Source organism: Alternaria arborescens (assembly GCF_004154835.1).
Source record: "Alternaria arborescens strain FERA 675 chromosome Unknown contig_73, whole genome shotgun sequence".
Taxonomy (NCBI): Eukaryota; Fungi; Ascomycota; class Dothideomycetes; order Pleosporales; family Pleosporaceae; genus Alternaria; species Alternaria arborescens.
The window spans coordinates 1-23,660 of NW_021167928.1; the positions used below are offsets into that span (position 1 = coordinate 1).

At 50.8% G+C, this 23,660-nt stretch overlaps 8 protein-coding genes across 8 annotated transcripts; 4 read left to right on the forward strand and 4 right to left on the reverse strand.

Moving 5' to 3' along the window:
* Window positions 1-938: 938 nt before the first annotated feature.
* AA0111_g12279 (hypothetical protein) lies at window positions 939-2,048 on the forward strand (the record flags this gene model as incomplete). The annotated part of the gene is made up of 1 exon (XM_028646239.1): window positions 939-2,048. The coding sequence occupies one exon, from the start codon at window positions 939-941 to the stop codon at window positions 2,046-2,048; it is 1,110 nt and encodes a 369-aa protein (XP_028500101.1).
* A 383-nt stretch (window positions 2,049-2,431) lies between these two features.
* AA0111_g12280 (DNA repair protein) lies at window positions 2,432-6,181 on the reverse strand (the record flags this gene model as incomplete). The annotated part of the gene is made up of 1 exon (XM_028646241.1): window positions 2,432-6,181. The coding sequence occupies one exon, from the start codon at window positions 6,179-6,181 to the stop codon at window positions 2,432-2,434; it is 3,750 nt and encodes a 1,249-aa protein (XP_028500111.1).
* A 1,924-nt stretch (window positions 6,182-8,105) lies between these two features.
* On the forward strand, window positions 8,106-9,420 carry AA0111_g12281 (hypothetical protein; the record flags this gene model as incomplete). Its single annotated transcript, XM_028646242.1, has 5 exons — window positions 8,106-8,218; window positions 8,267-8,333; window positions 8,382-8,392; window positions 8,449-8,506; window positions 8,554-9,420. 5 exons carry the CDS (start codon window positions 8,106-8,108, stop codon window positions 9,418-9,420), a joined length of 1,116 nt encoding a protein of 371 aa, XP_028500112.1.
* A 302-nt stretch (window positions 9,421-9,722) lies between these two features.
* AA0111_g12282 (hypothetical protein) lies at window positions 9,723-10,034 on the reverse strand (the record flags this gene model as incomplete). The annotated part of the gene is made up of 1 exon (XM_028646243.1): window positions 9,723-10,034. One exon carries the CDS (start codon window positions 10,032-10,034, stop codon window positions 9,723-9,725), a length of 312 nt encoding a protein of 103 aa, XP_028500109.1.
* A 741-nt stretch (window positions 10,035-10,775) lies between these two features.
* AA0111_g12283 (Methylsterol monooxygenase) lies at window positions 10,776-12,227 on the forward strand (the record flags this gene model as incomplete). The annotated part of the gene is made up of 4 exons (XM_028646244.1): window positions 10,776-10,780; window positions 11,105-11,206; window positions 11,262-11,517; window positions 11,571-12,227. 4 exons carry the CDS (start codon window positions 10,776-10,778, stop codon window positions 12,225-12,227), a joined length of 1,020 nt encoding a protein of 339 aa, XP_028500110.1.
* A 568-nt stretch (window positions 12,228-12,795) lies between these two features.
* On the forward strand, window positions 12,796-14,204 carry AA0111_g12284 (hypothetical protein; the record flags this gene model as incomplete). Its single annotated transcript, XM_028646245.1, has 2 exons — window positions 12,796-13,057; window positions 13,111-14,204. The coding sequence occupies 2 exons, from the start codon at window positions 12,796-12,798 to the stop codon at window positions 14,202-14,204; spliced, it is 1,356 nt and encodes a 451-aa protein (XP_028500108.1).
* Window positions 14,205-15,081: 877 nt separating this feature from the next.
* Window positions 15,082-16,725, reverse strand: AA0111_g12285 (hypothetical protein; the record flags this gene model as incomplete). The annotated part of the gene is made up of 3 exons (XM_028646246.1): window positions 15,082-15,946; window positions 15,997-16,351; window positions 16,416-16,725. The coding sequence occupies 3 exons, from the start codon at window positions 16,723-16,725 to the stop codon at window positions 15,082-15,084; spliced, it is 1,530 nt and encodes a 509-aa protein (XP_028500115.1).
* A 4,089-nt stretch (window positions 16,726-20,814) lies between these two features.
* AA0111_g12286 (hypothetical protein) lies at window positions 20,815-21,921 on the reverse strand (the record flags this gene model as incomplete). The annotated part of the gene is made up of 2 exons (XM_028646247.1): window positions 20,815-20,935; window positions 20,993-21,921. The coding sequence occupies 2 exons, from the start codon at window positions 21,919-21,921 to the stop codon at window positions 20,815-20,817; spliced, it is 1,050 nt and encodes a 349-aa protein (XP_028500106.1).
* Window positions 21,922-23,660: the final 1,739 nt, after the last annotated feature.

A 23,660-nucleotide genomic window follows, 5' to 3' on the forward strand; every position in this document is an offset into this window, starting at 1 on the left:
ACAAAAACATACAACAGCGGGGATTCGCTAGTGGTCACCCACCTAACTACTAATCCGCCGGTACACTGCTTGTATATGGCTGAGCGGACGGGAAGCCTAATTTTCAGTGTCCTATGGTCGTATGTGAAGTAAAGACAAGCAATTGATATTATACAAGTAATGCCAATCGTTGCAGTGTCAGCATCGTACAAAACCCCTCCGTTCCAGCATCTAACGTCGCACTTCTCTTTCTGATCATGCTCTACGAGCAGTCTATTCTGGCCATGATCTTTGCATTTCGCTAGTCCTTCTGGTCGTCTATCTTTCTTACGACAATAAACCTTTCGACACAGCTACCTATGGATGTCAATTCCAAAGCCGGCCCAAAACGTAATAGAGCCTGGTCTTGGTGATGCAGCTCTCGCTGTTGACATGAGCGTTGTTACAGTCTTGCTTCAGAGATGCGCGGTCTGCCATACGACCGATAGGCTGTAGGACGAGGCGCATTCTCCAGTCCAAGTCCTGGTAGTTGCTTTAGGGGTTGTCGCGAGGCGGAAACCGCCTCAAATGCGTGTGGCTGATCGGGTGCGCTTTTGACCCACGCAACAGCCGAGAACATTTCCTCTTGTCTACTTACAGGCGGCCAACTTTTCTCTAGATCATCGCCTTGAGGAAACCATCTCACCAGCAACGTTCTATAGCCACAGTTCGATTATTGACTATCGAAATACCAAAATGCCCAGAAACGCCAGTCGAAGAGTCAGAATTTCGACAAGTCTGATAAGCATAGCCTCACCTGGAGCCTGATCATGCACTGCGCCCCTCATGCGGCTGAACTTTTAAGCGACCTTTCTGCAACACAAGAGTAGTCTTGGAAGCAGCTACAGTGCCATTGCACAGAGACGTACCGTCAAAACCTCTGCATCTTGCAAAGATACAACATTGTCGTATTTGTTCAGATGATCAATATCACTTTCCCCCAGGTGCGCGATGACTGGAGTCTCGACGTTGTCAACATCCTAGCCTTTTTGGGCGAGCACAACATCATAGCTTGCAGCCAACAGATCTGCATGTCCTGGACATGTTTCCTTCCACGACTGATTCCGGCGCCTCAAGGTCTCCTCGCTCAACGACCGAAGAAACTCGCATCTGAGGACGAAACAACGGTTACAGGGGTATGGACGGGAAACAACAGGCCGGTTTTGCAGTATTTCGGTCGAATGTTGCACACTGATGGGTCTGACCTATCACCCTTTACAACACGTCTACTCAAGATCCAGTGGGATTCCGCGATTAAAGATAAAAGTCTCAAGAAGAGATACCCCATTCGACCAAGATTGTTTTCGCCGATGAATATGATCGCCGTTCTCAGCTGCGCAATGACTTTCGGGCTAGCAGGATGGGCGCTTGCGCTTGGAGATGCAGTCGCTCTTACTGGTATCCTAGTTATGAGCTTCACGACACCTTTGCTATGTCTCGGAATGTGTTGGACACCACGAATGGTTCCTAGATATCGCCCGACAAGAGGGCTGGTACCACCAGGTACGGTCGTTATCAAGTCCTCGAACGGGTGCTTCACGGTTGTGGAATGCGACGAACAAATCGCCCGTCTTCTCTACTTCCATCCTGAGTACATCGACTACGCTGTCAGCTCCTTCACAGGGCGCGGTTTGAGCGGTACTGTGGGTGGGCTCACCCTTGTGGGCTCCATCGTACTGTTTGGCAATGCAGTATGGGCTCTCAAAGCGGCACTCGCTGTCACATATACAGTCCTAAACCTTTTGTACTGGGTTGCCGCGATTCTCCCGGTCCGCTTGTCATGGCACATTGACCTTACTGTCAGTCAACCAGAGATCATTGAAGATCACTCATTCACACAATGCCTTTGGACGACAATTTATCATACAAAGAAGATTGATTGGGCAAGAGAATATGTGCCTAAGACTGAAGTGTGGAATCAATGGCTGCTTGAAGCAGAGAACAAGGTCCGGCTTGGTGTAGAACTTGAGTCATGGGACGCGTTTGGAGCTCTAAACTCTCTACTAAAAGAGCGACACAAGCCCGAGTAAATTAGCGACGCGACTCGTGTTCTTTCGGTCTGTTCTCGCAAATGTATGAAACCTGATGGACTACCTGCATCCCAGTCAATCAGGCGATGGCTGTGATGACGGATGAAACCTACTGGACGTATGGCGTTGTTTTTTAGGTTAGACAAAAAACACGCGTTCTCTCTTACGGACTTTGTGAATCACAAGTTAATTGTTTAGAACCTCAACTCGAGTGTGAAAGAACTTAGAAATCTTCCTAATATATCTCCGAGTAAACGTGCCAGCACTTGGCATTCTAGATAGACAAAATAGCAAAATGGTATCACCCCTTAACATAAACGCCTTGAAATGCCACATTGAACAGCGTCCCATATCTTTTGTACCACCATCCTCGCCACTCATCTCTACCTCCCACCAACACCCCTCCCCCTACCAGCCGTGTTGTTGTTATTGCTCGGCGTCCTCCACTCATCCTTCAACACCCACCTCCCCCTCTGCGCACTCCCACTAACCTCCAGCGTAGCTATCAACTTGAGCATCTCTTTGAACTCCTCATTCCGCCCCGGCTGCGCACGGCAATAATGATCAAAATGATCGACGAGCATACGACTAGGAACCACACCGCCATGCGTAAGCATGAAGTCGCGAATCATTTCGAGCATACGGCGGCCGCGGAATGTCTGTGGTGTTGTGGGTGCGGTTGGGGTGGAGGCGCGGGATGAGGTGGCGGATGTTGTGCCTGGGTTGAGGGGCGAAGGGCGACCTTGGCGGGCGGCGAGGTTGTTAAGGATGGATGTTGAAGAGGGAGCAGAGCCGCCGCGTCCTCCACCACGACCACCACGACCGCCACGCGTGGATGTCATACCGCGTGGTGCCTCGGGTCGTCCTGCTTCGCCAAATTGACCAGTCCATGTCGGTGTTCCCGCCGGCACGTTTCTGGCTTCTTGCATGCTCTTCTTGAGTTGTTCGGCTGCTAGGGCGGCTTGTCGCTTTGCTTCGCGTTGAATGTAGGCTGGGTCGGCTTGGACTTTTCGTTTGCGACCGCCGGCTGTGGAGTTCATGATTGCGTCGTGTTCGAGGACAGAGTGAACGCCTGTCTTGGCAAAGATGGTTGACATTAGACGGGAGTCTGTAGGAGGTTTATCGTCGGCTGTTGTGCCGTCTTCGTTAGTGGTGGCAGCGTCTTCTGTGTCAGTCTCGGGGGCCTTGAAAGCTTCAGCTCGCGAGATTCCCTTTACTGCGGCGAGGTCCTCGGCTCCTGTAGCATCGGCCGCTGCATCAACAGCAGCAGTCTTGCCATCTTCCTCAAACTTGACTTCCGAACCACGGAACAAGTTGCCTGTCTCAGTTTCGCCCTCGACATTTTCGACACCAAGTGTGAATAGATCATGAAGATCGCTCATCTGGAATGATTGTCGCTGTTTAGGATCTTTCAGCACCTTGTTCGTCAGGAACTGCTTGAAAATCTGACGATGGTAGATCTTCTCTTCAATAGTACCCGCGGACATGAGACGGTATATCTCAACCTCTCGCTTCTGTCCCAGACGCCATGAACGCTCTCGCGCTTGTATATCGGTTGAAGGATTCCAGTCAGGGTCGTATATAATAACGCGGTTGGCGCCTGTCAGGTTGACGCCGAGACCACCGACCTTCGTGGTTAGCAGGAAGACGTGTAAGTTCGGGTCATTGTTGAATTCGTCGACAAGGTTCTGTCGATCCTTGATCGGCGTCTCACCATCCATACGACGCCAGTTGATATCAGGTAGTTGGCTGACAAACTTCTGTAAGATATCTAGCATGATGCGATGCTGAGCAAAGAGGAGTGTCTTGTGTCCGCCCTTCTTCCACAATGACAGTAACTCCTTAACAACCTGCATTTTGCCAGATCTGTTGGGGTTGCCATAGTCGTACCCCAGCTTCTTCGACAATGTCTTATGCTCCGTCAGATCGGGATGATTGCAGATCTTACGCAGGAAGTCGACACCATATAGCATTTGACGCTTGCCGCTGGCAATCGACTTCATGTCTTCTGAAGCCAGGAAACCTTCGTATGCTTGTCGCTGTTGACGCGTCAACTTGCAGAACAGCACCTGCTCCTTCTTCTGTGGCAGATCGGTCGCAACATCGATCTTGAAGCGCTGCAGAAGGTATGGACTGATTGCGTCCTTGAGAGTCTCGGCACACTGTACTGCCGTCTCAAACTCCAAGTTTGAAGCGTTTGCGTATCCACCACGCTTGATCGGAAACTCGAACTGATTGCGGAAGTTTACCAAAGTGCCTAAGCGCATTGGGAACACGAAGTCGAAGAGCGACCAAAGTTCTGTCAGATTGTTCTGCATTGGCGTACCAGAAAGAATGATACGGTTCGGTGTGCGCAACTCCTTGCAGTGGATCGTGATGGCAGTATTTGGGTTCCTAATTTTATGGCCTTCATCTAGGATGGCGCATTCCCAGTCAGTAGGAATCAAGAACTCAGCGTAGGTTTGCAATCCAGAGTAGGTGGTAACAAGCACATGGCCATCCCGTTTAACCTTTTCGAGAATCTTCTTGGCAGCCTTTCCGGCGCCGGTCAAGGTAGTGTCGTAATCGCCATAATTCCGAAGCTCGAGTTCTCGTTCCATGCGGTCTTCTCGACGGGTGTCCAGCATCCCGCTTCCAGAAGTGTGTAGAATAGAGACCCGAAGTGCAGGCCACCAGCGGTGAAACTCGTTGACCCACTGCTTCATGACAGTCGCCGGACACACTACAATGACAGGCTTGACAAGTTTCTTGGAGTAGTGCAGGCCGGCAACAAAGCCGATGGCTTGAATGGTTTTACCCAGACCCATCTCATCGCCGATGATGCCGCCTACATTCTGCGAATATAGTTCCCAGAGCCACTGCACGCCGGTCTTCTGATAGTCGAACAAGGCTGGATAGATATCTCCAGGGATGCGGAATCCACCATCGAATTCAGTATCAGCTTCAGTAGGATGAGGCTGGTAGCATTCTTCTTCGTCTTCGTCGTCCTCATCTGCAATTGTCTCACCCCTGCTCGCCTTTGCTTTTCTCCTTGCAGCTGCGCGGCTCTTGGACCAAGTCTCTATGCGCTTCCGATAAACCCGCTCATTGCCATCGTCAACACCTGCTAGGTCCTCGACAACAGCTTCTTCTGCAGGAGCAGCCTTTGCCTTCTTTGTTTTCTTGCCTTTAGCTTTGCGCTTGCGACCAGTTTTCTCTTCCGCGTATGAGTCGTCTCCATCCATATCGTCCGAACCCTCATCCGACTCGTCCAACGTCGCAAGCTGGCGATCCGACATACCAGGCTCGAAAGCATCGTCGGAGTCAGGATCAGTGAAGCCAGGTGCCGCGCTTGATTCGCGCGAACCGAGAGTATCACTAGCAGGAGTGACCTTCCGTCGCTTCTTGGATCGAGCTGTGGGCTTTGGGCTCGGGGCCTCTGAACTAGAGTCGACATCTTGGAAGCCAGGCTTCATCAGGTTACGATGGGACACTGGTTCCTTCGCAGTGTCCACCACCATGTCCTCTGCCTCAGCATCTAGCATGACCTCGCCTAATGTTCCCGAGTCTGGCTGGTTCTGTGCTAGTTTGGAGAACGGTGTGATCTTTCCTGTGCGAATGAGCCACTCGCCCCGAGTCTCGTTGGGCAACGGCCCTTTTGCGCCTTCTTCCGCTACCTCATCCACTCCAGGCGCCTTGTGGCGATCATTAATACGCTGTTGTATCCCGTCCATTTCTTGATCCAGGTTATCGATCTTGTCCCGATATGCCGCGATCTCGCCACGAAGTTTGGCTTTCTGTGTGTCCAAAGCTGGTAGAGCCAGGCGGTTCTTGAGCTTCTGTATCGCAGCTTCCGCACGTTTTGCTTCAGCCTCGAGCTTTTCTATACGTTTTTTGTCGCGAGCGTCCGCCTGCTCGGTCATCATCTGGTCCGCCTGCCTGCCGATATCACGCTCCAAGTCATCCTGCGCTCGTGTGCCAGTCGTGAGCATCTTAAGTCGTGCCTCCTCGTCAGCATCCGACGGAAGTTCCTCTGCTGACTCGTATGCACCATTGTGCGCGGTGGTACCACCAGGCTCATCATGATTGTCGGTGTTGGTGAGTGTGATCTCGGGCATCGCCGCAGGAGCAGCGTCCTCGGAGGGCGGCGGCATGGTGGCGGATGTGCACAGTCGATGGGAAAGACGAAGGCGCTTCTACTATATCGGTGGCTCGGGAAATGCTTCTAGGATCGTATGCGATGTGCCTCAAACTACGTGGGTGGTAGAAGATGGTGAGAAGTTGCGCCGAAGGCAACAGCGGCGAGTGGAGAAAAGTGAAGGAAAGGTCAAAAGCGCTAGAGCATAGAAGAAACCATCACGAGACAGTAGACAACACCCAACCAGGCTTTAGGGTACAGCGTCGAGAAAAAATTGTCGTGGGCGTCGAAGGCACGGCTGTGTTGAATGGTTTCATCATACTTTCACTCAGAGCGATGATATCACTAGACGCGCTAGTGGACGCGTGCGGACAGCGCCCGCGGCATCGCGCCACCACCACTATGCCCGAGTAGACAGATATCTACAAATGCCTTTCAAGAATGTACACTCGGAGAATTTTTTTTGAGCATTACATTACCTGAGCTACTGAGTAAACTTCTAAATTCCATGAGCCTTACCTGCATTTGCTAATTGGCCGATCATGGTTTTCATCGACGTCATTTACGAGCCGTGTCTATGACTTCCATCTCACCTCTTTTGAGCGCCCTTGCTAACTTCGATCGTCGGATGTTCGTTTATCACGGTTTGGTCAATGGTTCACCAGCTCGATCTCGTTAACCGCGCCTTCGTCTCTTCCGCGTAATGCAAGTGACATTCGAGAAGCTAGCAAGCGCGATCCTGTCAATCTCCGCCTCACCGGCGCCCACGCACCATCTGACTCGCCCTCTTCCATCTCATTGCGACGCGTCGATTCTTGAACGAAAAGTCCGGGATCTGGACCATGGTGCATCCGAAGTCTTCATCCTGACTAGAGTTTTACTCGCCCAACATCACGTCCTATATTCACCACATTCGGGCCGTCCAGGGTTGACATTGATGCGGGTGGCTATCAGCCCTATGCAAGTCATGAGTTGGTGTCTTAACGAATGAAGCCACCTTCATATCGCTTGCGCGCGCTGAATCCTGCGCTCAAGTCCGCCCGCCTCAACATACCAAACGACTCAGATTCATCTCATCGACGAGGCTAACGGCTCCCTTGGCAGTCAACGCCTAAGATGGGTCTCTGCGGGCTCGATCTCTCCACGATGCAATCGCCTGAGGCATGCAGTGAGTGCCTGTAAATCAACGGTTTGCCCCGAACTACCGGAGCAGCCGGTAGTCATAAGGTGGACACGCGTTTCAACCCTATGTCATGAATATGGTGCGCCCGATAACAGATGCGATGCGGCGCGCAGTGTTGTTCCAACATGCCCATCTCGGTCGGAGTATAATACTTCCACTCGAAATAGGAGGTAGTTCATCCGATGGCACGAGTGCACGGAACGTCAACAGAAGAGCTGAGATCAAGGCTAGGCTGCTATCGCTGGGGATTTCCAAATTGGTCACAGGAACAATTGAGTTGGCGGGTTGTCTGAAGCGTGGGTCCAAGCTTCACTTTTCAGATTTATCCATAGATACCCTGTCAACGCCTGTGAACATAGCTGCAGAGGTGAAAGTCGCGTGGTACGAATGCGGGGAAGCGAGAGGTTGGTTTGACGAGCCATGCAGCATCGCTCATACAGGCTGCTGTTGCACCACTCGTAGTGGTCTAATACTGTATGCCGGGATTTCCCCGCGCCGTACTGTTCAGCCAGTTCGGGCAACACGACTCATCCCTTGGCCCAAGTCTGGATAGGCTGCGTCCTGACTCGGATCCTTGTGTGGAGCTCCCTCCCGCTGCATGATTGCGTTAGAGAACGGTATCTGGCGCGCGATTGGCGTTGTGGATATTGCCGTTAGATGTTTGATAGTCAGTGCCTGCGGCGTCTCCTTACACATCATCATGAGCGTCGCCTCCATGGTTTCTTTTTCCTGTCAACGTTCTATACTGTTCACGTAAATGACTTCGGCGTCGGGTGCCACGGGGCCTCCACCAATAGCCCCTCATGCCCGGCTTTCTATCGTGCTGGCTTTTGTGCTTACCTCTATATCGACTATAGTCGTAGCTCTAAGGTGCGCCAGCATTTGCAAGTCTGACCTAACATCGGATTGACAGCTCAGGTTTTATGCTCGACACTTCCATACTGGAAGGCTCATGTCGTCTGACTGGGTTATGCTTTTAGCCATTGTAAGTAGACTTCCTTTTTTTTGAAAGGCTGTTACTGACTAGAACCAGATCGCTACATGGTATGTAGACATCCGCGGAGATCAGATGAACTGAACTGACTCAGATCTTCACACAGGCTATCAGTGGTAGTACATTGCTACATGATCCATTTTCTTGATTACAGTAACGCCATAGTAAGCTACTACAGGCTGTTCGAGAGTACAAATCTGACACTCTACAGTGGGGCGACTGGGAAACATTCAGACCGATAGTAGTCGGCTCCAATCTGTCAATATGGCTATACCGAATCAACTTCATCCTCGATCTCTGTCTTATAAAGACATCGATACTACTATTCTACGACCACATCGCCTCGTCAAATAAGCGCTTCCAATATGCCGTTCGCGGATTACTCGCCATCATAACCTCCGGCGGAATATCCCAGATTATCGCGTCCATCCTTATGTGTACTCCGATCACGGATGCCTTCTCATATGACGTATGGTACCGCGCTTTCGTCCTGTACGACTTCAATGTCAAGTGTTACAACCCGATTCCATTTTGGCTCTTCATCGCGGTTTACAATCTCACCACAGATGTAATCATCTGGTCGTTACCAATAATATTCTTCCTGAATATCCCGACATTGCCGCTGCGACGCCGTCTCGAAATGATCGCCATCTTCTCCGTTGGTATCATAGCCGTTATATCTTCCGCCTTTCGACTCCACACTACCATCCTTTGGCTGTCAGGCATCACACAACAAGGGCTAAGTACACCAGATCTTCTGTTGTGGAGTCAGGTAGAACAGAATGTCGGTATCATCGCGGCCTCCGTACCCTTTCTCCGACCACTCTTTCGCAAAGCGCTAGGCAAGGCGAGGAGCAGAGAACAGCCAAGTCCTGGTCCAGGGTTGCCTTTAGTCGGCAACCCGGCCATATTCAGGACGCCCATCATTCCATCACCTAGCCCGACATTCGACAGGTGTAGTCGGGAGTTCAGGCCACCGAGGAGTACGCTCGAACCTATTGAGCCTATTAAGAGTACATCAACTTGGGGTTCGGCGATCTGGGATGGGTCGCAGGTGAGGCAGGTGCTTCCTACTTGATCTGGCGGTGATTGATTGGTCCACGAACCTTACAAGGAGTTAGCACCGAGCTCTCGAAGAGCTCAGCCGACACAGGGTGATCTAGCTGTGTGTTAGTTTGCAACAGGAAGCTCAGTACTCCCCACAGACAATATCCGCTTGCTCCTCGAGCACCCCTCAGTTACATACCCCACATTTGAGACTCTCTTGCCACTTCGGTATCGACAACGACTATGGGACGATGTCTTCGACTTGTGGACAAACGTTTAGCATTTCAAGCTCACGATCAGACTGGCGTTCTTGCGGTGATGTCATGCGTTCCTCTACTTTCGCCCAAGGCCGCACTCGACGTCCTTCCGACGGAAGTCTTCAAGAACATCGTCGAACACATACCTGGCTCGCAACTTCACGAGCTGTTCGCTTTGCGTGGCACTTGTCGTTTCTATCGCTCCATCGCCACTGGTTTCATTCGACCGGATATGAATGCCAAGTTGAAACATGTTCGAGTATTGATAACGAATGTTTGCTTGATAGCGCTTTTTGAGCACATGTCCGTACCTCAGTGGTGATGCTGCATTGAATGCGTTGCGGTCATCAGCCTTGGGGGACACCACGACTAGGAAGAGCGCCTCCATATTGTGTAATGATCCTTTCGCAGGCTCACCTACGGAGGCCTTGTTCCAACTGTAACCTCCTCTACATGACGAAGTTAGACGGACTTTTCGGTTCGTGGTCGTTGCCAACCTCCTTGAGCCCGTCCGTAGGCCTCCTTGAGCCCTTCTTTATCTTGAACTAACACAGAATTTTTGAGCTTGAAATTCATCACGCTCAGAGGGAACAGTGAAACCAGAGATCAGCGAATGGCCTTTCTCCGACATGTCAGCCTGATGGTGCGTAATGTATACCTGATTAGTATGGACCTGACTTCCAGTTCTTGCGGCTTGGATCTTGGAGTGCTGGTTGAGTTCAAGCTATTACGCTGCGTAGTCCAGAATCTATGAGAGATGAGAAAGTTTGCATACGCATTCATTAAGAAACTTTTGCGAAACCAGGGAGATCCTGGTTGTTTTGACGATTGATGTCTTCCTTGTGTGGCGAGAGGTGGCTTCGCATGAGCAAAATGTCACTGTATAGTCGAGCAACATGGCAGATGTAGACGGGTAGCTGCAATGAACACCTTCAATGACGACCATACACGCGCTCATGTCAAATGCCAACAAGATGGAGGGGGCTGAGCAGAGCGTCGTACTCGTGGTGTTGTGATTCGTCGCGGGCCGACCGCGTCATGCTCTCGCCATTAGCCCTGCCGAAAGCGTCCAGAGCGAACAGTGCGATGCCGCAGTTCCAGAACTTGAGCGGCAGGCGACTTTATCAGCATGCGGTGGGCTCACTGTGACACGATCCACATGTCTTCCATAGGGCAACGCTGGCGTGATTTGGTAGATGCCGGGGACGCTCGAGCCGCTGCCGAAAGAAAGCTCAGCAAAGCGGTGAACGACGAAACGGGCATAGACGGCCAAGGGGCGCGTTGGTGATTGGTTTGGCGCAACTCTCGGCAGGCACTAGTGCATTTCTACCCACGCGTTGGCTTGCCGGAACAGAGTGAACCTTGAGTGGCGAAAGTGGTACCACGTCGATCAGGGCGTCGCCAATCTCCAATTTAATCCGCCTCCTTTGCAGCTACTTTGCTCCCTCTTCACTGCAGCACCTCCACCAATCGCTCCTTCACCTCTCTGCAACCTGCAGTCGTTCCTTCGTTCTACAACTGCCAATTGTTTTTCTTTTGGATACTGAACACAGCCAAAATGTACGCCTCCGAGCCGCCCCGAACGCGCAAAACCCGTGATACTAACAGATGATAGGAACAACGCAACCTCCATCCTGACGCCAATGGCGCAGGACACCTACTGGGGTACCTTTGAGGACATCTCCACGTACAATGTACAGCTCAACTACCTCGAGAAGATGTGGATGGCCTGGTACGCATGGATGGGCAACGACGTCCTGGCGACAGGAATCATGTCCTTTGTCATCCACGAGGCCTTCTACTTCGGACGCTCGCTTCCCTGGATCATCATCGACTGCATACCTTTCTTCAACCGCTACAAGATCCAAGCTGTACGTTTGCCTGGCTTGCCAGCTCCATCGCGACCAAAGCTAATTTGCCGCAGCACAAAGTCCCCTCTGCTTGGGAACAAACACAATGCGCTCTCCTCGTCCTCCTCTCTCACTTTACCGTCGAGCTTCCTCAGATCTGGCTGTTCCATCCCATGTGCCAATACTTCGGTCTCGAGACTTCGGTTCCTTTCCCTAGCATCTACAAGATGGCTTACCAGATCGCCATCTTCTTCGTCTTCGAGGACGCATGGCATTACTGGGCCCACCGTGCCATGCACGCCAGCTCTTTCCTCTACAAGAACATCCACAAGATCCACCACCAATACTCTGCTCCCTTTGGCTTGGCTGCTGAATACGCTTCGCCCATCGAAGTCATGATCCTGGGATTCGGTTCCGTCGGTGTTCCCATCGTCTTCTGCGCCATCACCAAGGATCTCCACATCCTGACCATGTACGTTTGGATCATTTTCCGTCTGTCCCAGGCCATCGACGCACACAGCGGTTACGAGTTCCCATGGAGTCTGCACCACTTCCTGCCCTTCTGGGCCGGCGCCGAGCACCACGACGTTCACCACGAGAAGTTCATTGGTAACTACGCCAGCAGCTTCAGGTGGTGGGACTTTGTCCTTGACACCGAGGCCGGTGCTGAGGCTTCCAAGAAGCGACGAGAGCGCAAGTTGGCCGCTGCCAAGGCCAAGAAGGCCATGTAAATGAGTGCTGGCATGCTCACAAGTTTCGGAGTCTTGTCGGTTTTAGCCGCATATACTCGCCGGTGGGAAGATGGTAGAACCACTCCCGACCGACTTACCCACACCTGCTTCATGCGGGGCTGGTATGAGACATGGCGTTTGGGTTATAAGAAAACTGCGGCCATGAATGATGGCTGCGGTAATAGACAGTAAAGACCCTTGGTAATGGGCGGCAGAGCGGTGTTTGTGTGAATAGGAGCTGGGTCATTATAGAATATCTACCTAATACTATTACGGTCGCTACGTTGAATGTTATCATTATCTCATCACTTACCAATTCGATCTTCTCAGTTGAACACGCATGTAAACGCACGAACACGCTTATTGAGGATAGCATGAAGTGGAAAAAGTGTCTCAGGTAAACGGTGAACGAGCTGCGAGGCCGCCCCTGGTGATAGCGCGGAAGGCGTCTTGGCGCGGTGAGGACTGGCGCGTCTACATTCCGAGCTTCATCAACTTTCTTTGACCCGCCCAAATCGCGCAATCACCACCACCACATCAAATCGACGGCGCGCGAAAACACGGAATCATGAGCTCCGGGCGCCCTGTTGCAGGTGTCCACCAGGACTATATTGCGAAAATCCGATATTCGAATGCGCTACCTCCTCCACCATGTCCACCAAAGCTGCTGGACATTCCCAACACTGGCCTTTCGAGCGGCCAGTACACATCAGCTGGTTTTGCGTCGAGACTGGCGCGGGAACAGTCGCTGAACATTGAGGCTGATGCTGAGCTGGGAATGCCCATCGACTTGGTGGGTATCCCCAAGGTATTCGATGGAGACGAGTCTGGTAAGAACGAACCCACGGCGCAACCGCCTCACAGCGACTAACGCGTCGAACAGCCATCCAGGCGATGCCTCACCCACCGCCGCTCAGCACAGCAGACAGGGCGCTGATGCGACCACCGAACCAGCTTGGCAAGACGCAGACCAATGCCCAGGGCGCGACCTTCCTGCGACGAACAGAATACGTCACATCAAGCACAACCGGCGGCTCCAAATTCGAGTCCAGCAACTCGTCCAACACGATGCGCCTACGGAGGAAGCGAAAGCAAGTAGAGACCTCACTAGACGATCCCACAAACATCGCCCGACACATCTTGAAGAGCTTCAACATCGCCTACCCGGCCGACGCCTACAATGGCCAAGACAGCGCCGACAACCTCAGAGCCGCAGAATCAACGCCCGAAGAGCGCCTAGCATGGAACAAGCCCAAGCACCCCAGAAACCCCAATCTGACCTTGGTCGACTCCTACCCCCTTCTGCCGGACTGGGACGCCATGCCCGACACGGGTGGCTACATGGTCTTCAAGTTCACGGCACCGCCCATCAACAACCCGCTCGATCCCTCTTACGACCCGCGTCTCGACGTCGCCCTCCTGCGCCCTGCCGGTCAAACGATCCAAGACCAAGAAAAGTACATGGAAGACCGCGAAGCGCACCGCTTGGATCCCACCGTCCCACCCCCAATCCCCCGCTGGCAATTCGAATACTTCCTCCCCGCAGACCGCAGCAAGGTCCGGGGCATCAAACGCAACTTCACCACGCACGACCCCAACAACGAAGCCGACATTGACTTTGACATTGCCGAAGACGATGAGGGACAACCGCGCAAATGCTTCAAGTACGATAACGTGCGTACGTACGAAACGAGCCAGCAGGTTGGCGACCCGTCGGATACTTATGGCGATGTTGTCGCGCTGGCGCTGCATGATCCTGAGAAACATGAGGCTGAGAGGCTGAGGGATACCAAGATGCAGCGTGCGGCGTACTTTTATCCCATCACGCAGAGGACGTCGTTGAGGCCGAGACGGCCGGGTAGGATCGATATGACCGAGGAGCAGCCCAAGGTTGATATTATTGAGGCGGCGGGTAAGGAGCCTGAGGGCGAGGCGAGGAGGGAGGGGTATAGGAAGAGGGCAGAGGGTATTGAGTAGTCTGGAGGTAGATGATTAGGGTAGGGGTGGAAGGAAGGAAGGGGTGAGTGCTCTCTCATCGTTGAAGTTTCTAAGAGTCGAGATTGAACCCGTTTGGCATTGTCATCAGCGAGGCGTTTAGTGAGGCTACAGAGGATGTAAGAATAGGATATCGTGGCATATAAGGGAATTCACTCAAAAAAGATATCTGCTGATTGGTATTCTTTCGATTCGTGGTAGAAAATTGCGCGACAAGTCTATCCTAGGGAAGAGGACACTTAGAGCAACGAAAGCGACTACCTATAACTCCTGTACACGACAACAACTTCTCCTCTGGAATTTGGTCACAATCAGCTCAGCCTTCTCACGGTCCGAAAGCTCTTTAGTAGTGTACTTCTTCTTTTGAGCTCCAAGTGGGGTCTCTAGCTGTAGTAGGATTATGTTGTATCTATGTTGCAGGAAGAACGGGGTCACTCCTGTCGACTTTGCGTCTCTTCCGTTGATGATCCCACACATGCGCCATAATTCACTCCTCTGATAGTCTTTCCAATAATTTCCACATTTCTCAAATCAACCAATCACAAGTCGGAGTGCCGGAGTGGTTAACGGGTGTGACTCGAAAGAGCAAAGCTCTCATAGATATCACATGCTTTCGGGCGCGCAGGGTAAGCATTATTCTTATAGTCAGTCATGACCTCCACTAACGGCTGATAGTTCGAGTCCTGTCTCCGACGTCCTTTTTTTTTCTCTTTTCCTCCCCTGGCATACCCCGCCCGAATACCCAATGGGAGGTTTCAAATAGGTCGTTAAACAACAATCAATCCACACTTCTCAACCATGTACATGCTCTGAAACACACTTCCTCCGAACATCCGATATCGCCTGCCTTTGACCCAACTCAAATCCTCTCATACTCTGCGTGGTCGCTAGCAAGTCTCATCATAGCCACCCATTCTTCTCTCGTCTTCCCCATATACATCTGATCTGGCGGCAACACACCAGCCATCCCAGCATCCAATTGCCGTTGTAGGTCATCATCCATTTCCCTTTGGAAAGCCATTTCGTTCAGCCGCCAACCTGAGGTCGATGGGAATTCTTCTTTGAAGGGTAAGAATGGCTTGATATGGTTGTATGCTGCGGGTGAATCCAAGGCCCGTTTCTCATGTCCACAACGACCAATGTAGAGTTTGTTGCATGACGGTGGCAACTTTTGCGCGACGTTGTGCCACTTGTATCCTATGCTAGTAAGATAGACGTACTCGAAATGAGCATACTGCAACTTTGGCTGCTGGGAGAGGAAGTTGATAAGAGACGGTGTTTCCAGAAGGAGACTTCGTAGCTTCAAAGTTTTCAATGCCGGAAAAACCAATGGTGTATATGTGGAGACGGGAGCGCTGACGCTACCAAGGAGCTTTTCAATGTAGTGCTCTCCCACCTCCGGTAGTTGTGGATGTGATGTAGTTATGTTTCGAAACTCGAGCGTTTGTAATGTCTGCGATGCGTGACAAATCAACGAAGCAAGCAATGAGCCTTCATTGTTTGAAGACTCAAGTAGAAAGTCCACACTCTCGGCGTTGAATGAAAGTGTAGTGAGAGAGCTGAACATGTGCTCCAAGGCGGCACTCGTTGTTATAGAGGACGGATGAATCTTCGGGAGGACTAGACTCTGGACGTGACTATTTGACGCTTGAAGAGCAGAGCTTAGCAGTTCGAGGTGCTTCCAGGTCGTGCTACATCCGGAGAACTGTTCACTCACCTCATTGCTGGCTACGTTAGTCTGACGCTATCTAGATAGTAGTTTAGTCGTACTCACTCAATGTCATCTACGAACCCATAGTCACTCAAGTCGCAATGCCACTCTTGGATTTCGATAGCTTTCAGGCTCGGCATGTGGGCGAAAAGTTTAACCAGTGCCGCTAGGATTCCGTCTGTCCTTTCGCGCTGCTCCTCAACCTTGGAGACCCAGATTGCTTCCGCCTGCTCAATCAAGTTCCGCTCTTTACCAGGTCTTGCCAGTCGTTCCTCGGCGCGACGACGGATACCAGCATATTCGCCAGGATATTCGCCCTCGGAATCCGTCTCGAAGTCTTCTGCTTCGTACATACTGTGGAAGTCTTCCTCGTAGTCCACCTCCCTCTCTAGCCATTGGCGATAGTTCGACCAGAAACCTTCAAGAAAAAATAGGTCAGTATCTGCCTGGCCATGGATAGAATATCCGTAGACCCAACTAACCATCTACGTAGTAGCCAGGACTGAACTTTAGCTTGCGAACATGGCGCGCAATGTCCAGTGCCAACAACTCATCCACAGTACTTTCCAGAGAGCCAACTTCCACCGTCCGTGAACGAGCGGGATGAACTTCATACTGGCCATCCTCCACTCGACCGAATTCGGTCTGGGCTGAGCCGTCCAAATGGATTGTCTGGAACATCAACGACTTTGTAAGGGTCGCAAAAGTGCGGCATGTTCGAGACACTAAGCGTAGATGATGCTGGGGCAAGTATGAGAAGATCTCTAGGTAAAGTTCCTCAGGCAGTTCCATGATGGTTTGTGAGTATGATGACTGGAAGACGACAGACAAGTGTTATATAGAATATGGACAGGCGTCGTTCAGAGGGCAAGGGCGTGACTGCGCGATGATTTCGCGATATTAACCTGTTCGCGCGAAGGAGCAAGCGGCGAGGCAGCAATCCCAAAAGGAAACAACTATAAGAGCGACGCAAGCTAATACATTTGAGTGCATGTGTAGAGACATGATTATTCGTAGTATTTGCATTCGTTGTTGGTATTGAGGACATAGCGCCAGGCAGCAGCGGCGCCTAGAGATCTGGCGATAAAGTGCGGGGCGTTGGTGGCGGATCGCCATGCTCCCTACAGTGCCGGTGCACGACAACAATTACTTCTTCTTTCCTCCGCTCCTCTCCTTCCACTGTCCCTCAACCACAGTCTTATCTTGGGCGTGTCTCACCAACACTATTCGCAAGCGAACTTTTGCTCCTTCCCTCCCATTCTATTCCTTGGTCTTGGCAAACAGCTGGGCAAGGCTAGAAAAAGAGCCTAGGGCAGAGACGGAGATGTCAATCCAGAAAGACCAACAGCGGAGCTTATGGTCCTTAGTTAAAAGTTCCTCGACTCGTAGAAAAAATTCTTCTTGCGATCGCTGGATCTGTTCCAATTTGCTGAAAATCTGTCGAATGACAGTCGAATCGTCGTATTGAAAGCTGACTGGCTGGTTGTGTAAGGGTAGCAGCGTGGCGTTGGTGGTAACCCCAGAGGCTGCAGTGGTGCGGGCCCGGTTGGAGTAACGCATGTCCATCTTTTGACTGCGATGAGTTAGCGTGTCGACTACAACATCAAACAGAAATGGAAGATTGGATTACATTTGTGGGTGCTAGTAGATAGTGTTATTATAGTATTGTTACAAAGTAAAACCGGTAGTAATGATCTGAAATAAATCTCCCAATGTGATGTGTTTCTTGCGTAGTGTAGGTTTCATTCTTCTCCTGCTGTGTGTTCAGCGTCTAAATGCTGGGAGATCCTGCAACACCCCTGCTGTTCAGCTCTCAGAGCCAGTTGCCCACAGAGTGGACACCGATGAGGACCAATGAGGTTCTTTCACGCTAGACCCTATACAGTTAGTCAATCTCTGTGATCAGGAGTTGTAACGCTGTGAATACCAATGCGGCCGGGACTGCTTAACACGACCGTTGTATCGTTTTTCAAGATCAGACATGGCATAAATGGGAAGAAATTTGAGCCCTGTGTTTGTCGCAAAACCTCATTGATTACTTCTCTGGTCTATCATTACAATAATCCTGCATATCCCACAGCCGTTTCCATTCACTTCACCACGACAGCAACCACGGCAGCAACAATTCCAATAGTAGCGATACTGAGGTCTATTACATGGGCCTATTCTACAATGTATGTGAACCATGTCTTCTCTACGTTGGGTTTGTTTGTAGCGACAACTCTGGTTGTTGGAGGTTTTGGAAGATTGTTATAAGGATTCGAATTGATTGGGGGTATAGCGTAGGCACGTTACGGCGGGTGATAGACTGGTAGTATAGGATCGGGGTTGCGCATGGTGATGCTGTTGACTGTTCATCAGTTAACATAAGGATGCAGCCAAAAATGGATAAGGGACTAACGCTATACGTCAAGGCTGGTGAGTTATCACGGCGATGCTGAGTAGCAGTGGAGAAACAAAACCGAAACTTGATATTGTGTTGAAATCGTGGTGTGTTCTCACCCAAGACTGTTCAGAGGAACAGAATGTGCGAATGCCAACTTGCAGCTGTCTTAATTACAACAACCTCGACATCTGCGTACCAGAGTGTACCTTTCCTTCTTTGTCAGTGCGCTAATCCTCGACACACCATCGTAAAATGCCCCTTCGAGCATGGCTAGCGTAAGCAACCAAGACAGAGAACTCCCTTCATTTGCTGTACCATATGTCGTGCAGCATCACCTTGCATCCAGCTGTCACCGTTTTCGACGTGTTTCGTTTGCTGCTGAACTCTCTTCAAACCGCCCTCCTTGCAGCCAATAAAGCTCCAAGGTGCTTGCGCTATGACAAAGAAGGAAAGCCGCACTCTGGTACGCAGATGTGAAGGTAGGCTGTGTAGACGCCAAGCGGGACACAGCGCATGGGTTAGCTCGGGAACCGGTGTCTCATGCAAGTTGGAACCAGGGTGTCTGTAGGTCTGGTAATTGGTCCAAGGTTGCTGCGGGTGTGCCTTGGAACCATGCCACAGTATATGAGTAGCAAAATTCGAGTTCTAAGGACTACACTTTGCGCATTCTTCTCTATGACTTGTTCTGAAAAGCTCAGCGGACGAGCCACAACCTTCGCCCTATTCGGATTGTCTTACATTCATGCGATCGAAGTCCACCCCCATGCAACCGATTTCCGTTGCGACTTGATCCCATGGCTCTCCTGCTACTTGTACGCATGCATGCTGCTCAAACTACAGACGCTACATAACCATTATAGCACGATGCTGCCCTTGATTCACCTGACTACCACCGCGATTATTGCGACCACGAGTCCAACAATCGTAGCGATCCCAACGATGTAGATAAACCACTGCTTTACACCAGGTTCAGGCAGAATGACCAGTCTGATCGGTTGCTGAGGCCTCGGTGGTAGCAGCTGGTTGTTGTAGGAACCGCTGTGAAATGATGGGTGGGTGTAGGCGCGTTGCGGTAGAACATGTGTAGGCAGTGCAGAGCCGGTATCGCTCCGCTGGGGTAGTCCAGAGTCGTCGTGAACCAGTTGTGGTATCATGGAAGAAGGATACCACATGGCACTGCGATGCGGCGCTTCGACCGTCTGTGATGTTTAGTTTGAATGTGCAGCCAATCGGATTTCAAGCCCATCCAGGCCTAAACCACTTACGGTGACAGATCTCGAGTTGTTGCACTACTGCGCAGTTTCCAGTAATAAACCTCAAGGCAATGTTGAGTGTGTAAGCCCTTGATATGCCTATCTGTTTGCCGCATAGTGCTGAGTTTGTCCGCGGCGTTGAGCTTGATATACTGCGACTCCTCGTAACATACTGTTGTGGTGAGGCATCCGATAGTCATAGCGGTCTGTCACCGCCAGTCCACCTCACTCAGCAAGAAAATTACCACGTGGTCCTTCATACACACATAACCAATAAGACTATACCTATGTCTTAGCTTTGTATCGGTGAAAGGTTGAGAGCGACAGTATTTTTGTTCGACTTCAATGTATGAAGAAGTAAATTCTGACATTCTTGAGAACATCTGACGCGACGTCTGTTGTGTTGCAGTTTCTACCCAAGTGGAGTTATAGGATTATAAGCGTGGGAATTTCAAGCGGACGGGCCTAGAGACGTAACGGTAGACTGGGTTAGAGAGTAATATTACGAAGACTGCGGTCTATTATCACACCTCTGCGCCCGTCCACGTGACATTCCCACACTTGTAGACGAACAAGTGCACACAAGAACAACGCGTTTCGTTCTACCTCAAAAAATTCTTCTCTGGATATAAAGATTAAGGTAACCCCACTTACATCTTTGCCGTCTAGACGCGTGCTATTCAAGATGAGGCCTGCAGCGCGCTTAGGTACATGTGGCTTGCTCGTACCACTCATGATTTTTTGCCACGTCTTGCACACAATACGCCACCAAACTAGAGGTTGAGGCTCGAATATTCGTGGTACTCTCAGCCTTGTTACTTATCACCTTCAGCCTGGCTGCTAGGGTGGCACGTATCATGCGTAGAATCTGGTGCAAAATCATCCATCTGATAGGCCCAATAGTTGGAGTAAAAGGCTGTCTATTATGCGCAGGAAGCATGACCTTTCGCCAAAGAGACATTAATTAGAGGCAAGAAGCACTAACCTGCTCAAGTAGATTTCAATTTGTTATCAACAGAGCCGCTGCGCACTGCCAGTGGTAGCAAACTTAAATAGCTATACCAGCTGCTTCTTCCTAGCTAAGCACGTCTTCCGTTGACATTGTGGCGCTGAGTTATGGTGTTGAAGAAATGTGTGTATGGGCCAACGCGTGCAGCGTGCACATAGGCAAGGCTAGTTACATCCTTACCATACGGACACCCGAGTAGGCTGGAACTCCTTGATTTGAGCACACAAAAGTGGCTAGTCTCTCATGTTCTGCAGGACAGAATCTACTTCGTCTTTTGCAGCTTCGAGTATGTGCTCCGCCTTGTACCGTGGCGTCCAACCAATCTTCAGGCCATTATCAGCAGCCAAAGTACATCTGAATAGCAATTAGCATTCCTTACTCTTCCTTTTCGTACGATCGGAATAGACTTACAATCCACCGAGCTGAATTTTCGCTGGAATTCCATCCAGGATTTCTGCCATCTTCTCCTGGGTCAAACCGTCCGCGTCCTTTACCATCTCATCGTCAATGACTCCTCGTTTCTTAAGCTCAAGGCTGTACGCATCATAGATATCGTCCCAGGCAACCGAACCAGAAGAAGCGATGTAGTAGCCGCTCTTACCATAGCCTATCGACCTTTCCTGAAGCATTGAGCGGATCAGGTCGAGGTATAGACTAGTGTTGTCCAAAACATGACATACAGGCCAGATTGGTCTGCCTTCGTCGACTCGATACACCTGACGGAGTTTCCTGGCGGCTTTGATGATAGCAACGGTCTGGATCGAGGTCTTGTTCCCAAACCCTTCTCCCTTTCCATACACAATGCACGGTACAAAGATGTAGCTACGCACACCATGTGCTTCCGCCACCTCGATTACGTTGCAGTTAGCCTTGAGAGCTGGACTAAAGATCTTGAGTGGTGTGTGGTCGATTGCGCGCTTTTGTAGTGCATAAAGATCCGGATGAGTGTCGGGCAGTGGTTGCTCCGTCGGCATTCCAACGAATTCCGAAAACACTTTCGCGCCGGTGGTAAACAGGAAGTGCGTTTGGAGACCGGTCAATTTTTTGACTTCACCTAGGCCAGCAATGGAGTGTGTGGAGAAAGTGGTGTCCATAACATCATGGAGATGTAGGACGATCGTGATCTTTTCGCTGATGATCGTTTCTTTGATGCTTGCTGGGTCTGACGCATCGATTGTAAGAGGCGTGGCATTGTATTGCTTGACTGCACTCGCTTGCTCCGATGAGCGCACAAGAGCGAACAGCTTCCCATAAGAAGGGAGCTGTGCTTCCTTCCAGCGCGCAAGAAGCGTGCCGCCGAGATAGCCAGAACCGCCTGTTAAAAGAATGTTATGAGACATCGTAACAAGTTGAAGGAGAACTAATGATAATGCATGAACTGCAGCAATGTATGCGAAGGCTACGCGTATGTATAGAAGATGCAATGTACCTTATGGATCTAACCTGCTAGAATGTGCGCAATCCGCTAATCGTCATCGTGTTCGTGTACTGCGGATATACGACAAGACTCGAAGCCATTCGGGATGCAGTTCTGACTGGGCTGATGCATTTTGCTTGCAATGTAAGGCGCGCCGCAAGATTTGTAACTTGAAGCTATAATGGGTTGTACTCTCGGACGAACGAGAACAACAGTATCAGATGGTATCAGCTACGCGCACAGACAAGAGATGGATTAATTCGTAGGAGAACGTTGGGACAGCCAAAAAGGAAATTCTGCTATACCGCTTACAGGACCCCGTCTGCCTGGGCGAAACTCATTACAGGACTGTTGATTGTTTTGGTGTGTCGGAGTCGGAGTGAGGATCCGTACGAACTTCGGCTCGGGAGAATACCTAGGTAGGTACTATGGCTTTGTTGCCCCTAACCTTCAGCCTAAGGCATGCATCCGATAGGCCCAACGTCTGAACCAACAAACCGCGTAGTACGCGCGAGAACAACCCCCTTTCATTTGAGAACCTGCTGAAGTGGATTTAGAGTTGTTACCAACTGGGCTGTCGTATACTGACTGTGCATGTAGAATTCCCACTGCGAAACATGTGGCATGTCTTAATCATTCTTTATCTCCGATTTCGTGGTCGTTCTGCATGCGCTCTCCATACTCACGGGGGTAGGAAACGTGCCGGGCGTTGAAGTTCCGTTACGTCATTTCATGCCTGCTAAATCCTCACAACAACCGCGCGATTCCGCAGCCGCCATCGCCATCGCCATCACACACAGAAGTGATCTCGAAGGGCAGGGCAAATCCATATCGTGTTTATCATGTCAGGATATGGGCACTAGCTACCCTGGCTAATATGTCCGTGCCAAACTGATCACCCAACGCGCTGACTCAAGCGGCGCGATAATATCGCGAATGATTGACGGATTTATTTGCCGATGATTCGATCTTTGTAGCCGATTTAACTCCTATGCAGTTTTCTCTAGTCTCTAGTCTTTTGCATCGTCTCCCTCTTTTCATCACCTAATTTTTAATCCTAATCTGCGGTCGCTTCGATACTTGTCGCCAATGACTTCGACTATGGCCAGTCGCGATACCTACAAGCCACCCAAAGAACCATCGCGACATGATACATCGGTAAAACTCTACGACAGTCACGAAGTGCCATCCTGGTACGCCCACAACGCCTGGATAACCACCAGCTACCGTCCCGTCGCAAAATCGATACCCCTTTGCATTCGCAGCCTATCCTACCTGCACAACGAGACCGTTAATATCTACTCGCATCTCATTCCCGCCGTCGTTGTTCTGTTGGCCAGCTACTCTTTTGACCGCTACTTCATCAGTCGCTTCCCGCAAGCGACGTGGACCGACGAACTGGTTTTCCGAATCTTCCTAACCACGTCTGTGATATGCTTCGGTACTTCCGCTGCGTATCACACGCTGATATGCCATTCTGAAACATTCGCTAGCCTGTGGGTGAGACTGGATTATGTTGCGATTATAGTTCAGATCGTAGGGAGTTTTATACCCGGCCTTTACTTTGGGTTCTATTGCGAACCGAAATTGCAGAAGGTCTATTGGACGATGGTATGTATAGGATGATATGCGACGATGCATACGATGGCTAAGAGATTCTTC